Raw genomic sequence first — 19,565 nt, 5'->3', positions numbered from 1 at the left:
CACAAGATTCCTATGAAAGAGATGTATTATTCCCATATCAGAGAAGAGGAAACGGAAGCTCAGAGTGGTTAAATGGCTTCCTCAGAGACACAGAGTGCTGAGCTGGGTTTCAAACGCAGGGAGTTGGATTTCAGAGTCCATGATCTTACACAGGGTATCTTACAAAAGAACAATTATGGAGGTCATGGACTAATTCTATAAAATACAAATAAAGAGATGGCAATAAACTGAATGTTTTAACCTCAGTGTCTCCCAGCTCAATATACATTCGCTAGATAATGGCCTTTCTTCCCTTTCACTGCAGCTCTGTTGGTTCTGTCGGATATAAATGCGCTGATGCCTGCATCTTCCCAGAGCACACTCAGCTTAAAAAAAGATGAGCTCAGAGTAAGGACTGATCCCTTTCCATGCTTCACTGACAAAACCTACCAAACTCTCCCTTGGTCAAACTCATGTGTTTTTCATCCCAGAAAAATGCACGTTGTGGCCCAGGATAGAAGAAGAGATCTAGAAAGATTTCTACCTCTCTACTATGGAAAATTCCCCACGATCATTTTCCAGAAGTAAAGAATCCTGAGGTTTAATTTCCACTTCCCCAGTGTTCTTACAGATTTTGAATTATTTCCATGTTCCCAACACAGGAATACTTTAAAAAAAAAAAAAAAAAGGCTATATTAGGCACAGAAAAATCACTTCAAAATCATTTAGGGAGAGGAAAAAATAGCACAGAAAGCTGCGAGATTTATTTACTTTATTTATTTATTTTTTGCGGTACGCGGGCCTCTCACTGTTGTGGCCTCTCCCGTTGCGGAGTACAGGCTCCGGATGCGCAGGCTCAGCGGCCATGGCTCACAGGCTTAGCCACTCGGCAGCATGTGGGATCTTCCTGGACAGGGGCACAAACCCGTGTCCCCTGCATCGGCAGGCGGACTCTCAACCACTGTGCCACCAGGGAAGCCCCTATTTTTTTTTTAATTTATTCTTTTATGTTTTTTTTCTACTTTCCATTCATTTATTCTTCATATTATTTTTTTAACATCTTTATTGGAGTATAATTGCTTTACAATGCTATGTTAGTCTCTGCTGTATAACAAAGTGAATCAGCTATATGTATACATATATCCCCATATCCCCTCCCTCTTGCATCTCCCTCCCACCCTCCCTATCCCACCCCTCTAGGTGGTCACAAAGCACGGAGCTGATCTCCCTGTGCTATGCCACTGCTTCCCACTAGCTATCTATTTTACATTTGGTAGTGTATATATGTCCATGCCACTCTCTCACTTCATCACAGCTTACCCTTCCCCCTCCCCATGTCCTCAAGTCTATTCTCTACGTTTACGTAAAGTAGATGTGGCACGTATATAAAATGAAATATTACTCAGCCATAAAGAGAAACAAAATTGAGTTATTTGTAGTGAAGTGGATGGACCTAGAGTCTGTCATACAGAGTGAAATAAGTCAGAAAGAGAAAAACAAATACTGTATGCTAACACATATATATGGAATCAAAAAAAAAATGGTTCTGAAGAACCTAGGGGCAGGGCAGGAATAAAAACTGAGAGATTTATAACAGCAAACTCATACCCCTGAAGACTAATTAAGAGTTCCCTCTCTTGTTGCAATTGCCCGCTCCCAGCCTCATTCCTCAATACACTTAAAAACACTGTTTTTAAGAGCCGTTGCTAGCAGGGTACTGCCCAAGTGCATCCTGGTTTGGAATATGGCTCCACTTCCCCCTCACCTCACAGGGATCCTTTCTTCTCTGAACATCAATGGAGGACCCAAAGTCTAGGGTATGAAGAGAGAACCCTACCTCACAGCAGTATAAGGCTCAAATGCTGCATGTATGCAGTTAACACAATTGCCTGGCTAGGGTATTTAGCACTGCCTTGATATTTCAGGAAGCTTTGGAAGCCATTGGTCAGTTCTGCCCCATTGAGACATTTCACTATAACGAAGAGAGTCTCCTATGATTTGAGGAAACAATTCCTTTTCTGTATTTGATTGCAAAAATGGCCACAAATCATTCCATTATGTGTATCCAGGCCTCTTTGCAGAACTTGATATAAAGAGCTGGCATCTATTTCCTCACCCTATGAATGATTTGGTTTTGCACGTAAAATGGGGCAGAAGTGCCAATATGGCAATTTTGACTCTAGGGCCTTGAAACTTCCATTCTGTCTCAGAACCCACCACAAGAACAAGCTGGAGGATGAGGGACCACCTGGACCAGATCTGAGCCATCCCAGCCATCCCAGATGCAGCCTCAGACATGAGAGGCCAGCCATGATCAGCAGAGCCTCACACCTATCCCCCAGCTACCTACAGATGCCAGAGGAGCCCGGCTGAACAAGAAAAAGGGTCTGCCTGAGCCCACACCAGACTGTCAGCCCACACAGGAGTGACTGAAATAAATGGTTGTTGTTCTAAGGCACTAAGTTTGGGGGTGGTTTGCTGCACAACAGAAGGTGACTGATATATTTATTCTGTAAATAACTACAAGAGATAATTAAGGGAGGAGGAGAATGATAAAGGGAAAATCTCTCTCAATGGACAAAATTTAGTAAGGAATGATCAAACATTGCTTTTCCTTTTGTAAAGTGGGTTTATTTACCATATGTTCAAACCACACCACTATATAATAACACAACCTGAATTAATCATTAATATTAGAAAATTTTACTTTTTTGGGAAATGATGGTGTGATATAGTGGAAGGAATGTATGTTGGTAATTAAGAGATGTGCATTTTAACTTGGGTTCTTTTACCAGCTAGCTATGTAATTGTGCCAGACCCCATTCCCTGTCCCTCGATTACAAGAGAGAAAAATGAAGGGATCAGATGTAATAACTTAATTAAGGCCTGGTCCAATTCTAAAATGAAAGATTTTATGCCATTTTTGTCTGAAACATTAGCATTTTTTACCGCTACATTTCTTTGATTTCTGTGATGGAATAAAACACTGCATTTAACCCTCCAACTAAGAGTCATTATCTTCATGGTACCTAGCACAACATTCCATCTGAAACTGGCTTAGACAATGAAGGAGACCGATTAGCTCATGGATTTGAAATGGTCTGATCTATATCTCAAATGACATCACTGAGGATCTGGTCCTTCACTGGTTTGTCTTCTGAAGGGTTAGCTTACCTGTTAGGCTCCCAAAGTGGTATCCAGAGCACCTGAACATCTTCATCCATGGGAACAAAATAACAAAGTCAGGTCCATACAACATCCTTGCAGGACATGATCCAGCAAAAGAGAGAAAGGTTCTTTCTCTATAAATTCAAGGAAACTTTTGCTTTGCACTGGCTCTGACTAGACCATTTCTGACCCAATCTCTATGCAGTGACATCCAACAGAACTTTCTGGTAGTGATGGAAATGTTCTTTAACTGTACCTGTCCACAGATGACTACAGAGCACTTGAAATGTGGCTACTGTGACTGAGGAAATGCATTTCTTATTTTATTTTAATTACAATTTAAATGTAAAACGCAACGTGCATCTAGTGGCCACCATATGGGACAGTGAAGCTCTATAATGGGGAAAGGTCAGGTTACAGTAGCTGGCTAACCTAGTCAGTGCCCATTGCCTTGAACTGGGGACGCAGTTAATGCCATTCATTCCACAAAGGGAAGTTGTTCTGCCTGGTGTCCCAGAGCCCACCATTTTTATTTCCCATAGATTAATGGCCCAACTCAACATGAAATCCTTTGCCAAGGAGTCATATTGATAAATCTAACCTAGCACAATGCCGTGTGAAATTCACTTTGGAATAATAGCCTTTTAAAGCTGAGAGTGACCTCAAGGCTCACACACTTCAAATCCATATCTCACAAAGAAAATGGGCTTGGGGTATCAATTGCTTTGCTTCTGGCAGTTATGAGCAGGGCCTGGATTTGCTGACCTTCAGCCATTTTCCACTGTAAAATCAGTCTTTACGCCACAGCAACCAACAGGCCTATCGTGACAGAACTGACTTCCTTCCACAGGAAGCTTCGTAATCATTAGCTTATTGAAACTTCCAGTAAAGGATGTTGCCATAGACGCCTGATACTCTACGCTCAAAAGTCTAAATGAGCCTAAGTGATCATGTCAATGAGGCAGGCAGGCTGGCCTGGTGGGGACAGTGGTTGACCGGATCCCACATGCCCTGATTGCAGGTGGCCAAATGTGGCCATGGGGGTACTGGTGACCAGTGTTGCCAGGCCTTTTGATTTTCTGAGAAATCCAGATTTGCATATTAACTCCCTAGATTCTTTAAATGCTGGCCTTTACATTTTAATATGTTAAGCAGGCCAAGTAAGATCTGTCTGCCGGGCTTCCCTGGTGGTGCAGTGGTTGATAAGAGTCCGCCTGCCGATGCAGGGGATGCGGGTTCGTGCCCCGGTCCGGGAGGATCCCACATGTCACGGAGCGGCTGGGCCCGTGAGCCATGGCCGCTGAGCCTGCGTGTCCGGAGCCTGTGCTCCGCAATGGGAGAGGCCACAACAGTGAGAGGCCCACATACCGCAAAAAAAAAAAAAAAAAAAAAGATCTGTCTGCCTGTGAATGGGTTCAGCCACCTGTTTGCGCCTGTGGTAGAGATTTATAAAGTCTGACCTGAAAATTAAGGCCTTCAGAGTAGTCGCTGTTGCTGGTGCCCATGTTTTCCTACGCATGCCCACTGACAACTTCTAACCACAACTATGAGTGCTTTCTTGAAGCCTGGGGCCCGTTGATCTGGAGGCCCCTTGGCCATGGAGAGGGGCTGACAAAGTGCTGAGGACATAACAGCCCAGGGAAGAGCTGTCCTCAAACACTGACAGGGGGGAACCGATAGGTAAATATCTCAGCTCTCTCACTGTGGTGTGTGCCACAAGGTCTCCCAGGGCTCCCCAGTGGGTTGAAGCTTCAGTTGCCCGGAGTGTAACCTATTTGATAATTCAACCATTATGGGCTGTCTTCCCTTGCCTGTCTCACTTCCCCACTGTTCTGTCCATGCTTCATGAGGTCACCTTCCAAATCAAGTACTTGAGCTTGAATCTTTGTCTTGGGGTCAGCTTCTGGGAGAACTCACCCTACAAACACCATAAAGCTGAAGTCGTTTTAGAATTTTGTTTGTTTTTTACATCTTTATTGGAGTATAATTGATTTACAATGGTGTGTTAATTTCTGCTTTATAACAGTGTTCATTGCAGCTCTATTTACAGTAGCCAGGACATGGGTTTTTTGTTTTGTTTTGTTTATGAAAGTATAGTTGATTTATAATGTTGTGTTAGTTTCAGCAAAGTGATATACAGCAAAGTGATATACAGCAAAGTGATAAATTTATACATATATAACTTTTTTTCAGATTCTTTTTCCTTATAGCTTATTACAACATATTAAGTATAGTTTCCTGTGCCATACAGTAGGTCTTTGTCGGTTATCTATTTTACATATAGTAGTGTGTATATGTTCATCTGTTTGTTTCATTTTTAATTTTTCCCTCTAGTCATGAACTCTGTCAGGGCTACAACAGATGAAAATTTCACAACCTAAAGTCCCACCTCTTCTGATCATCTAATGTCTCAATATTCACAATGTAGTGCTGAAACTGCTGGCCTCTTGCATAACGAAGCCAGGCTATAGAAACACATGCTCAACTAAAAATAGAATCCATTATGTATATCAGCACAGCCCTTAGTTTCTTAGCATAGCAACTAGTTCTGCCCCATAAAACTTTTCATTGAGGCATTCACTTCAAACAGGTGCATTGTTCACCATGTAAAACACTAAAGAGAAATCTCATGCAAAATCATTCCCAACACAATCCACACAGAAGACAGAAGTGAAAACCAAGAATTCTTAAGGGAGAAACACACATTTTACCACTCAAATGTATCACACAGAAGTGATTGTATCACAAGCTTCCTGTCACACCTGTATATGACCTGGCTCTCTCTGGTTTCCCTGCTGGGCTTATGTATCAATAAAGGAAGGATTCCTACAAATGAATAAGAAATGACATGATGCCATAATTTACCAAGATGATATCTGCTTTTGTATCTATAATACAAATTTAAGATATGAAATAATTATATAAAATCATTTTTAAAACCATATTTGCTTATTCAAAAGTGCAACTAATTTAATGAAATATGGAATTCAAACAGTAACTTGGTCTACTAGGGGATCTATAAAACATAAACATAAGGTTAATAAACAGGGCTTGAGTGCTGAGGACATGTTCAGTAAAAATAAAACAAATAGCTAGTACCTGGAACATTTGGGGGATGGAAAATTAAATGAATCTTAATCAACTGAATATAATAAAAATATCTATTTTGATTCAATCTTGGATACTGAGAATCTTTCTAAAAAATGCTAGTAATTTCCTGCCTTCCTAAGTGCAGTATAGGGAATATTATTCAATCATAGCTAAATAATTCAGAGTCTTGTAGGGCCTCTGGGTGCTCAAGCTGAGTCTGACTTCTGATAGAAATGAGGCCACGGACAGGAAAGGTAGAGTGAGCACAACCCCTCAGGATGTTCACTGAATTGATTTGTGATGCCAGCTTGCTTCCTCTCAGTGTTCACCTTGGCTGCACATTAGAATCAAATGAGGAGCTTTCCAAAACAAAAAAAAAGAAAATCCAATGTCCTGATTGCACCCTAGAGCAATTCACTCAAACTCTCTGGGGCTGGGGCCCAGGCATCAGCACTCTTTGAAGCTCCCCCTGTGATTTCAGTGTTTCCATGTGCAGCCCAAGTTGAGAATCACTTCATATTTTTTGCCTTTTCCATGCACATGCAGTATGCCTACTGAGGTTTATTTTCAGACAAGTCTATGAGAAAAAAAACTCAGAGAGACACTTAACTTGACAGATTAAACAGGGTCTTTAAAAAGCAAGAAGTTAAGAGCCAGGACACAGAGCCAGATTGCCTGGGTTCTATTCCTGCCTCAATTCACAAACTGTATGACCAAGGTCATTACTCAAGCTCTGTGTGCACGTCAATGTCCTCATCTGGAAATGGGGGTGATAATAGCCCTAGCCTCACAGGTTCATGGAAATGATTGAGTGCGTGGGGTGGGGGTGGGGGGGCATTCGCATGTACATATGTATCAGAGCAGTGTCTGGCATGCAGAAAACACCATATATGTGATTACTATTATTGGTGATTATGATAACAATGATAAAAAAATAATTAAAAGAAATGTGCATAAACACTACTATATATAAAATAGATAATGAATAAGAACCTGCTGTATAGCGCAGGGAACTCTACTCAATACTCTGTAATGGCCTAGATGCGAAAAGAATCTTAAAAAAAAAAAAGGGCTTCCCTGGTGGCGCAGTGGTTGAGAGTCCGCCTGCCGATGCAGGGGACACGGGTTCGTGCCCTGGTCCAGGAGGATCCCATATGCCGCAGAGCAGCTGGGCCCGTGAGCCATGGCCACTGAGCCTGAGCGTCCGGAGCCTGTGCTCCGCAATGGGAGAGGCCACAACAGTGAGAGGCCCGCGTACAGCTACAACAACAAAAAAAAGAGTAGATGTATGTATATGTATAACTGATTCACCTTGTGGTACACCTGAAAATAACACAACATGGTAAATCAACTATACGCCAATAAAAATTTTAAAAAATAAAATAAAATATTGAATTAGTGCAAACTGAATTAGTGCATATAAAAAAACACCTTAAAATATGTGACACCAATTACTTAATAAATCGATTGCTCTTTTTTTTTAACATCTTTATTGGAGTATAATTGATTTACAATGGTGTGTTAGCTTCTGCTATATAACACAGTGAATCAGCTATACTTATACATATATCCCCATATCTCCTCCCTCTTACGTCTCCCTCCCATTCTCCCTATCCCACCCCTCTAGGTGGTCACAAAGCACCGAGCTGATCTCCCTGTGCTATGCCACTGCTTCCCACAAGCTATCTATTTTACATTTGGTAGTGTATATATGTCCATGCCACTCTCTCACTTCGTCCCAGCTTACCCTTCCCCCTCCCCAAGTCCTCAAGTCCATTCTCTATGTCTGCGTCTTTATTCTTGTCTGGCCCCTAGGTTTGTCAGAAGCTTTTTTTAGATTCCATATATATGTGTTTGCATATAGTATTTGTTTGTCTATTTCTGACTTACTTCACTCTGTATGACATACTCTAGGTCCATCCTCCTAACTATAAATAACTCAATTTTGTTTCTTTTTATGGCTGAGTAATATTCCATTGTATATATGTGCCACATCTTCTTTATCCATTCATCTGTCGAAGGACACTTAGGTTGCTTCCATTTCCTGGCTATTGCAAACAGAGCTGCAATGAACATTGTGCTAATATGACTTTTTTTGAATTATGGTTTTCTCAGGGTATATGCCCAGTAGTGGGATTGCTGGGTCATATGGTAGTTCTATTTGTAGCTTTTTAAGGAACCTCCATACTGTTCTCCATAGTGGCTGTATCAATTTACATTCCCACCAACAGTGCGAGAGGGTTCCCTTTTCTCCACACCCTCTCCACCATTTATTGTTTGTAGATTTTTTGATGATGGCCATTCAGACTGGTGTGAGGTGATACCTCACTGTAGTTTTCACTTGCGTTTCTCTAATGATTAGTGATGTTGAGCATCCTTTCATGTGTTTGTTGGCAATCTGTATATCTTCTTTGGAGAAATGTCTATTTAGGTCTTCTGCCCATTTTTGGATTGGGTTGTTTTTTGATATTGAGCTGCATGAGCTGCTTGTAAATTTTGGAGATTAATCCTTTGTCAGTTGCTTCATTTGCAAATATTTTCTCCCATTCTGAGGGTTGCCTTTTTGTCTTGTTTATGTGCTCCTTTGATGTACAAAAGCTTTTAAGTTGCATTTATTTACTTTTGTTTTTATTTCCATTTCTCTAGGAAGTGGGTCAAAAAGGATCTTGCTGTGATTTATGTCATAGAGTGTTCTGCATATGTTTTCCTCTAAGAGTTTTATAGTGTCTGGCCTTACATTTAGGTCTTTAGTCCATTTTGAGTTTATTTTTGTGTATGGTGTTAGGGAGTGTTCTAATTTCATTCTTTTACATGTAGCTGTCCAGTCTTCCCAGCACCGCTTATTGAAAAGGCTGTCTTTTCTCCACTATATATTCTTGCCTCCTTTATCAAAAATAAGGTGACCACATGTGCATGGGTTTACCTCTGGGCTTTCTATCCTGTTCCATTGATCTCTCTTTCTGTTTTTGTGCCAGTACCATACTGTCTTGATTACTATAGCTTTGTAGTAGAGTCTGAAGTCTGCAAGCCTGATTCCTCCAGCCCTGTTTTTCTTTCTTAAGACTTTTTTGGCTATTCAGGGTCTTTTGTGTTTCCATACAAATTGTGAAATTTTTTGTTCTAGTTCTGTGAAAAATGCCATTGGTAGTTTGATAGGGATTGCATTGAATCTGTAGATTGCTTTGGGTAGTAGAGTCATTTTCACAATGTTGATTCTTCCAATCTAAGAACATTGTATTCTCTCCATCTGTTTGTATCATCTTTAATTTCTTTCATCAGTGTCTTATAGTCTTCTGCTTACAGGTCTTTTGTCTCCTTAGGTAGGTTTATCCCTAGGTATTTTATTCTTTTTGTTGCAGTGGTAAAAGGGAGTGTTTCCTTAATTTCTGTTTCAGTTTTTTCATCATTAGTGTACAGGAATGCCAGAGATTTCTGTGCATTAATTTTGTATCCCGCTACTTTATCAAATTCATTGATTAGCTCTAGTAGTTTTCTGGTAGCATCTTTAGGATTCTCTAGGTATAATATCATGTCATCTGTGAACAGTGACAGCTTTACTTCCTCTTTTACAATTTGGATTCCTTTTATTTCTTTTTCTTCTCTGACTGTTGTGGCTAAAACTTCCAAAACTATGTTGAATAATAGTGGTGACAGTGTACAACCTTGTCTTGTTCCTGATCTTAGAGGAAATGGTTTCAGTTTTTCACCATTAAAAACGATATTGGCTGTGGATTTGTCATATAGTTTAAAGTTTATGTTTTTCCCTCTTAAAACTATTTAAATGAAACAAACGAAGATAAAATGTGAAAAATGGAAAATAATTATATTTTTAAGTCTATTTTTATTTTGGTAAATGCTTAAATGACTCAACTGTAAGTCTCCATTTATGTTACCAGAAGGAAAAAAGAGGCTTGTCCTGCTATTAAATATAGAAAGAGTTTGACAAGGACCCCATCAGTAGGATCACACAATTTTGAATTGGCAAGAAAAGGAACTAGAGGTCAAATAAATATACTCACTCTATCTATAACATCTATAATTCAAGCAAAGGAACAAGACATTGGGTCAATACCAATATATTAGGGAATTCTACTCACAACAAGCGCAAATGGGTTTTCCAGATAACAAGAAATAAAACTATGAACAACATACAAAATGTATTTCCTCTACACATTCCTTTAATCCAGCATCTCAAACTAATTTTGTATCAAAAGGTACAAATATTCCATTATAATACCTTCATAGCATAGAAAGCATCCAATTTAATTTCTACTACAAGACTAGGAAGAGCTAAATATAAGCAACTCATAAAACTGAGGCATAATTTTGTAATTAAATTATATTAGGAGTAATAAACTCTGGTTACAATGTATTCACACAAGCAATGCTGTTGTTATTTGCCTGATGAAGTGCTATGATGGAGACATGAAAATCAGGTTAATGCACTTACATCCTAGAAATGATTCCAAAGAAAGAACAACGATGCCATTTCATAATAATCAGCTTGATTTTAAAATGCATTTACTAAAAAACCATGATTCACAACCTTGTAAAAATTTCCATTCTAATAACATGTTTTCTTCTATTGCATCTGCATAGGCTAAGCAATCATATTAGCTGTCCTACAGTAGCTAGAGTCCATGGAGGCAAAAGTTTTGGGACTCAAGGCAGTGAAAAGAAGGAAGTGTTGATAAAAAATAAAGCTTAATCTGGAAGTAGAATTGATGAGAAGAAGTTTGTTCCTCAGCAATCTAACAGACCACTGACTAAATTATTCTCACAAACACTGAACGTTTAATCTCTAAGGATCTGATCAGTATGGAGGAAAAGGAGCTCCTGGTGCCAATATAGCAGTGAAAATCCAATCCCAAAGTGATTATCTTAGGAAAAAAGACACAGACAACCATGGCGGAGCCCAATTCTTCTTGTGAATAATAGCATTTTCTCCTATCCAAGACTTTTAAATCATCTTAAAGCTTATTTCATAAGATGCTTCCGATTCCCGAGGGTCAAAAACCTTTCACCTATGATGCAGTATTTATTAGCAAATTATCCTTAGTGGGAAAGTCTTCTCAACAATAAATCCCTTCTTTTGCCTTGCATAGTTCTGTTCCCAAAACATTACAAAATACATAAATAAACATCTTGTTTGCCCAAACAGACCTAAGTTTCAATGCTTTAGATCAAAAGACCACAGCAGAGTCTAAACAGAAAACAAGTCACTATTACCTTGAAGAAGAAGAAAAACTCTTTTTAAATATATGTAAATAGATGGTCACTTGGTTTTCAAAACAGCACATGTGTGGTTCCTAACAATTAGTTAGGGACTAACTGTTTAGTCAGAGACTAACTGTCCATTATATACCAATAATAGAAGCCACCACAGTGAACCTTGAGGGCATTATGCCAAGTGAAATAAAGCCAGAGAGAGAGGGGCAAATATGACACGGTATCACTTACATGTGAAACCTTCAGAAAGGGGTGAGGTGTCAGACTCATAGCAACAGAGAGCAGAAAAGTGGTTGCCAGGGGCTGGGGTGCCAGGGAACTAGGGAGAGGTTGATCAAAGGCTATAAACTTTCAACTATAAAATGAATAAGGGCTGAGAATCTAATGTATAGTATGGTGACTACAGCTGACAACACTGTATTATATAGATGAAATTTGCTAAGAGAGTAGAACCTATATATTCTCACACATACACAAAAATAAGAAAAATAAGTGAGGTAGGTGATGGATGTGCTAATTAACTAGATGGGGGGATCCTTTCACAATGGATATGTACATCAAATCACCAAGATGTACACTTTAACTATCTTAAATTTTGTCAATCATACCTCAGGAATGCTGACATTTTAAAATTTAATTTAAAAATTAAACTAATTTTAAAATTAAATGTTTTTTAAAAAGCCACCACAAAGAGTGAGTTTACAAAGTGCCAGGCATTGTGCTACACACATGCATCATGTTTATAAGCAACTCTGAGAAAGTTACACCCCATCTTGCAGATGAGGAAACGGAGGCTTAAATGGTTGAAGAGATTCACCAGACATGACTCATGGAGTACAAGGCAGAGCAGAAACTCCAACCCACATCTGTCTGACTTCAAGTTCTGGCCTCCCAAATCAGGACTCTTTTAAGAAAAAGAAAAGAAAACCTCCCTGGCTTAAAGTATATACCTAACAGTTTCCAGTGCCTCTTACTTAGGAATCTTTTTAATGCCCTTAACTATGGGGCATCTATATTAAGTTGTTAGGTACAAAGCATCCATGTTAAGCACCATGTTAAGCAGTTGCTAAACAAGGATTCTAGTAAAATGAGTTTATTTTAGAGGTGGTTCCAGGATACATGGGTAATCGAGACAGGAAGGGAAGGAAGCCCAAGAAGGGTGTGTTTTCAAGCCAGTTACCACTGAGGGTAAATGGGCTTATTAACCCTGGAGGGCACTAGAGGAAAACAGAAAGCTAGCACCTTTGAGTTATCCCATCCAAGAAGTGAGGGAGCTGTGGTATTTGCCCATCAAACTTCTTTGGTTGGGTGGGTGTTAATTCAGGCAGTGACATGAGCTCCAGAGGCCAGAAAAAGCAAAGGAATGCAAATGCTGGCCACTGGGGTCCAACTCTCAGCCTCAGGAGTAGTAAGGACGTGGGTTTAGATTTGGGGCCATGTCTGCTCTATTAATTTCTTTATGTGAAGGAAATTCATGGAGGGTGAAAGAAAAGACTCAGTCCATAGTTGCTGCTGGTTTGTTGGCAATGATTGGTGCACCACTGCAGGCCAAGCAATGATCCCAGCCCTCCAAGAGTGATACTCACATGCACTTTGCTGTTTTCTAAGGTAAATCAGTTGTTGGTTCAGGGTTTGGGGGAAACTGCCAAATAAAAGTGAATAGAGTTGATCTTCTTAATTTATAATCACGTCTCTGCACTCAATTGACTGTTGAGTGCCTTACCCCATTCACCATAGACAAGAAAGTCCAAAATTGATGTTTCTGGGATATACTAGGGAAGTGTGTGTGAAAGAGGAAGTGCCATTGTTAAATGATGATTAATGAAATCTGTGGTGCCTGGTGGTTCTTTTGGAGGCCAGACTATTTTTTTAACATGATATTTCTAGATTTTCTTAGAGGTTTATGAGGCATCATTTTAAATGTTTTTGAATTCTGGACTTTTATGCTGAAAACGTCACTGTGTCTTATGTAAATATTTAATTTTTAAACCTTGCTTTTGAACTCTGTATAGAAATTTAAGGCTACCATAAGAGAATGCGGTCTATAGTTGTCATTAATAGAAGCTTAATCATTGCTCTACAAGGATCCCAAATGGTTGTCTCGTGCAAAATCGTAGGCCAGAAAAAGATGGCATATGGTGCAGATGGTGGAGCCCTCCTCTGGTCCTGGGTCCCTAGAAATGACTGGATATACAGGTGTAAATATATGTCTATAATCTAGGATCATGGGTACACAGAAAGGATTGTACTTGTTCAATCAGAAAGAATGGAAGAAAAAAGATAAATGGAATAAAAAGGAAGTAGGAAATGACATCCCAGAAACCCACAGACATTAAAACATAGGAGTAGATCTGGGCCACCCAAACAGGCGGTGAAGGTATTAGCACTAGGAATGAAATGGGAGCATCAACTCAGGTCAACCCACCATCACAGCTCCCACCTCCCACACCCTCCACTCTCAGCCAGAAGAAAGCTACAGAAGAGATGGTGCTATCAGAGATGGCTCCAACAAGAAAGAATGAGGAGCCACCCACAGACAAGACTAATCATTTGAAGAAATTAAATTTAGAACCAAACTTCACATCAATGTTCAAAATACATTATATGATTGCTATGGCCTGAATGTCTGTGTCCCTACCCCCCAGGCCAAATTCATATGTTGAACACCTAATGCCCAAGGATGGTATTAGAAGATGGGGAGATGGTGCACCTTTGGGAGGTGATTAGGTCCTGAGGGCAGAGTGCTCCTGAATGGGATTAGCACCCTTATAAAAGAGGCTCCAGAGAGATCCTTAGCCCCTTCCACCACATGAGGACACCAGAAGTCTGCAACCCAGAAGAGGGTTCTCACTGGACCACGCTGATACCCTGGTCTTGGACTTCCAGCCTCCTGAACTGTGAGAAATAAATATCTGTCATTTATAAACTACCCATTCTATGGTATTTTGTTAGAGCAGCCCAAATGGACTAAGACAACTATACATGAATTAAAAATCTAAACTAATAATAATGATGGCTATGAGGATGATGAATAAGAAAGGCTTTAAATAAAGCAAAAAAAAGAAAAAAGGTTGAAATGTGAATACATCAAATTTGAGAATGTCGAGTCATCTTTTGTCATGCATAAGTTAGAAGTTAAGAAATTCAAAAGACAAGCCACAGACAGGAAGAAAATATTTGCAACATCCCTAACAGCTAAAGGATTAACATCCAGAATACCTGGACAACTCTCAACACAAGGCAAGGAAATTCAGCAGGTAACTCTTGTAAGAGAAAACAGAAATTGTCCACAAATGTAAGAAAATGTACACAGCTCAGTAGCAAATCAGGCAATAGCAAATTAGAGCAGAGATACAATGCTTGCATCAGATTGACAAAAATTAAAATGTTTCTTAATAGTGTTGGTGGGGACGGAGGAAACAGTTCCTCTCACACAAGACTGGCAAAGTTATAAAATGACACAACTATTAACTAAAATTTAGGATATATATAGCCTTCAATCAGCAATTGTACTTCTCAAAATTTACCTCAGGGACGCCTGACCCATATACTCAGAGAGGGATACACAAGGCTGACTATTACTCTATAGTTCAGGATTGTTTTCTGTGGACTAGAAACAGACAACTACCAAGAGTCCATCAATGAGAATTTTTTATTGTTAAATGAAATTTGCTCATCCATTCTATGGGATACATAGAGCAATTTAAAAGAATAAAGTGCATTCACATGTACTTACACAAAAAGTTCTGTAAGACATATTGTAAAGTGAAAAGCCAGTTTGTGGAACAGTAAAAATAATATGATGTTATTTAGGGTACAAATGGATATAAATGAAACAAAATGAAATATTTCCATAGTTAATGTATGCACAAATTCATTAAAAGGAGACCTGGAAAGATACCATGAAGCTGTTACGAGCAATTGACTTTGGAAGAGACTAGGATTGGGTCAATGGTGGGATGGAGTCAAAGGCATCAATACTGCTTTACTCTCTTACAAAAAGAACCTATTAGTGGATTATCCACAAAATAAAAAATAAATAATATCTGTAACAAAAAAGATAAAGTAGTAGGAATCCTTCCTTTAAAATGTGTTTTTCCTCCTCTTCCTTGTTAATTTAATTATATGTTCCTCTTTCCCCTCCTCCAAGCTCCTGTTTTAGGGATACAAGGAAGAGCTTACTGAACTATATTAAATTTCTTGGATCTAATAGTGAGTAGTTTTATTTTTACACCAACCTTGGCACAGAAGCAGGGCATCAGCTTACTATGTTTCATGTTCTAGCAGGATAGGTTTCTGTTATTAGCCTTTTACACTGACCCTTTTTTCTTCTTTAGCTCCCATACAGATTCTTCTTGCAGTTAGCATGGTTTTCACGGCTAACACTTCCTGTGTTGGTTTCTGGTCCTGATATGGCAGAGCTCCAAAGTAAAGTCATAGCATAATGCAGGCAACCTCTTCCATACTCAGGCTGTACAGGAGCCCCTTCTCACTCATGATTACAAATAAACTGATCTTCTTTACATAACACACACTGACATAAGAAAAACAACCATGCTTAAAATAGTCATATTCAGAAACTCATTCTTGCTAATTACAGTCAATAAGATTTACAGAGCCAACAATAAAAGGGAAAGAATGATTAAAATAAGCCCAGAGCTGGTACAAAGTATGAACATTTATCCCTTAAGATGATGTTCATATTTATCTGCTCCCAACCAACCCCAAACATTCTTTCAATGTTCCATCAGAGCACATTTCTGCTACATAAAAATTACCTGCCTGCTCTGGTTTTTAAGTTCTTAAATCATCTGGGCTGTCTGTCTTCTTTGCCACCTATCATTTCTATGGTGACAAATCAAAGGAGGGGTTACAGAAGGAAGCATGTCAATGTTCACAGAGAGTGAAACCAGTGGCTTGAAATCAGTGGTGCATGGTACAATGTGGCCATGACGGGAGAGAAGACATGGATGCGAAACTGTCAAATGTGAGGATTCTCCTCCAGGGCTATAAAGAGAAAGATCTTGTAACAATATTCTTTACCAAGAGCTTCTTAAGCCACTCAGCTCGCCTCTGAGCAGAGTAGGCTTCAAGGGATCGCTAATCAAAGGGCTTCAGCACAGGCTTCATGGACCAAGGAGAAACATGGACAAAGACAAAGGAAGAAGCTCCAGGGAGAAGAGAGGCACATCACCCAGATACCAACGCAAGCTTCCAAACAGGGGTGGGGAGGGAATCAGGGGATAAACTTAAAAGTATCACATTTTTTCTTTGAGACGTAACCCCTGTAGTACATGTGATAGATTCATATCGACAAGACTGATTGTCAGAAAAAATATCTTAAAGAAACTGGGCCTCTAAGCATCATCTGACTGCAACATTAGGCCCATCCCTTCAAATGATTTTATGCAAAAACATGGACTTAAAGCTTGTGTGCCCTCCCCACTCACTTGCGGGTACCATCTCTGCTTGCGTACATTTATGCTCCTAATATATCACTTACAGGAGTCTACCTCTTAGAAGTGGATTCATCACTCGTTCTGACTCCAGGACTAGGCTTAAAGCCAGAAGAAAATGACAAACTTAGAATGATGGAAAGTTTAATTTTTTTCTTAAATCGTCTCATCTTTTAGATACTGATATATGATCATTAACTAAAAAAATAAACCTCAAAATTCTGATACATGACTGACGGTTGACTTAAAAAGTGAAAAATGAAATTCCCATCTCTTGGCTAGAACTGGAAGATTAATATCCATGAAAAGAAAAGTAATAAAGAGACAGAAGTATTGCTACCACAGTATTTGTTTAAGTTGGTCATAAACAGCATTACAACCAAGAGAAAGTTGTTAGTATTAAAAAACTGAGAATTTTCCACATTTGAAAATGAGCATGAGTTAAAATACTGGGTTCACAGGACAACAGAGGTACATCAAAGAGCCTCTGGTCCTAAATACTTTCTCTTTCTTAAGCAATGAAATATTTATCATTGGTCTTAAAGGGGAGCTTAAGTGAGTTGCTATGAATTATTTAAAAACCCCAAAATACCTTCTGTTGCTTTTATAGAAGCTTGATTTACAAGTTGAAAAATCAAACTGACAGTCTAGTCTCTTGTACAAATACCCAACACTTAAAAATGCTCTAGGCATTATAAATATATCTTTCATGAATATAGCTCAACAGTTCTAAAAATAGCCTTTAGGAGGAAAAAAAATAAAAAACCTCTTTCAAGCCATTGTTTTATACATAACAGCAGGAAACCAAACAGAATGTCAAAGCCAAAGTGATTAACACACCCAGTAATAAACATGAACAGTCAGTATGAAATCTTACTCAAATACGGTTTTTGACGTTAGCTCGGGGTCTATGATTTAGCCCCACGTCTGTGGCCAGAGATGATTACAGGGCACCCATATTCAGAAAGTAACTCCAGGACCACAAAGCTAAAATCTGCCTTTTGGATGACGTGTTAACAGACCCATTCAGGACTGGCCCTGGGGGCCAGATATTACTGTCTAGCACCCTAAGAGTTTCCCCAGGCTCTACTCTGACCCCAAATATGCCACTGCACAGAGCAGTTTCCATACCACTACTCACTGGTGAAGTCCAGGTTGCCCCCAATGGCCGAAAGCTAAGCTGACAAACACCAGTAACCTTGGATATAGAGAACTAACACCAGAACATGAAAAGGCACCTCACAGTTTGATGCCAGGTATTTTATTGGTTTCAGTATGGATTTAGCACTCTCAATAAAGCCTGTCCCATCTTTCCAAATATCAGAACTTATAGGACCAAAATATTCTGTGGTCTGTGGCCTTGTATGTTCAAGTGCAACATCAAGTGCATGGTCAAGTGTATGTTCCATCGTCTATGGAAATAATAACCTACTTTTTATGAATATTCTGACCTCACTACCCGTTAAACTCCAAATAAATCTTATGATCTGCAGACAGTCTAGTTTTTAATAATTCAATATGGAATCGTCTCAATTGGTTTCATAATAAATGAGATTCTAAATTCATGGTATGGTGGACAGAAAGCTAAAATGGGAAGAAATTCCTGAAAAAGTGAAGGTATAGTCTAAAGGGATCTTATTCCTGATTTTCTAACAAAAAAACAAATTATCAAGGCCAAATTCCTGCTGAGGCTGGGAGAACCCTTAATAAGCAGCAAAGGGGAGAAGGAAGAGAAAGGGAAAGCCACAGTTACAGTCATCAGGGTCAAAAATGACTTTCTCATCATGTTTCTTCGTTTTTTATGGGTAGAGTTGGTGGGAGACTTAGCAGCAGTAATACTGGCTAACTTCCCTCTACAACAAATGTAATTCACAATTCCATGTTCTTACCCTGAAAAATGCCAATTGTTCTAGGATTTAGCACATCTAATATTTCAGACCTTGGAAAATCCCAAGACATTTCTATCTAAGATATTATTTTTAAGTAGAATCTTTAAAAAAATTACAAAGAGTCATCCATGAAATGGATAGAAAGCTAAATACTTCGCAAATCAGCAACTAACTGGAAAATGTAAGAAAGACATATCTCACTTCTTACCTTGCTTTGATCTGTCCAGTAAAAGAAAAATCCCTGAGGGTCGGTCCTCAAAATAATTGGAGTGACAATAGTGGAGTCCTAGAAATGTAAGAAAATACACGTATATCAACATATGCCACTATAGAAAGCCTTACCTGTGAATTACTTAAGTTATAATTGTTAAGTTTCTCCAAGATCATCAATTATTAATAAAACTAATAAAAAATTAAACATGACATCTTTAACATCATAGGATTGCTAATTACATAACTGAGGTACTTCACTAATAATTAGAATATTGGGACATTACTTATAAAGGAAAAGGCCAGTGATGCATGTATTTATTGATTAAGGCAAGTTTTTAAAGGCACTGGCATGTTTTCTAACAAAAAGCTATATTTGGTTTTCCAAATAATTTTAACACTAAACATCATTACATATTTTATATGATTAAAGTTAATTGAAATCCATGCTTCAGGATATTATTTTAAATTACATTTGCTCTATAAAATGATTTTTAATTGTACTGAAGAGAGTAAACACAGCATTTAGGTATTGCTGTTTCCA

The 19,565-nt window shown here is 38.9% G+C and overlaps 1 protein-coding gene across 2 annotated transcripts in view; it reads right to left on the bottom strand.

Moving 5' to 3' along the window:
• Positions 1-19,565, bottom strand: part of PLCB1 (phospholipase C beta 1) — a 682,368-nt gene that overhangs the window by 645,387 nt on the left and 17,416 nt on the right. For both annotated transcript variants that reach the window (XM_060031224.1, XM_060031225.1), the window contains exon 2: positions 19,020-19,097. In XM_060031224.1, the coding sequence (XP_059887207.1) occupies positions 19,020-19,097 (78 nt within the window). The remainder of the gene's footprint in view (positions 1-19,019; positions 19,098-19,565) is intronic.

The sequence above is a fragment of the Delphinus delphis genome, chromosome 15, assembly GCF_949987515.2.
Source record: "Delphinus delphis chromosome 15, mDelDel1.2, whole genome shotgun sequence".
Taxonomy (NCBI): domain Eukaryota; kingdom Metazoa; phylum Chordata; class Mammalia; order Artiodactyla; family Delphinidae; genus Delphinus; species Delphinus delphis.
The sequence above is the reverse complement of the archived record's forward strand: the minus strand, read 5'-3'. Positions and strand labels throughout refer to the sequence as shown.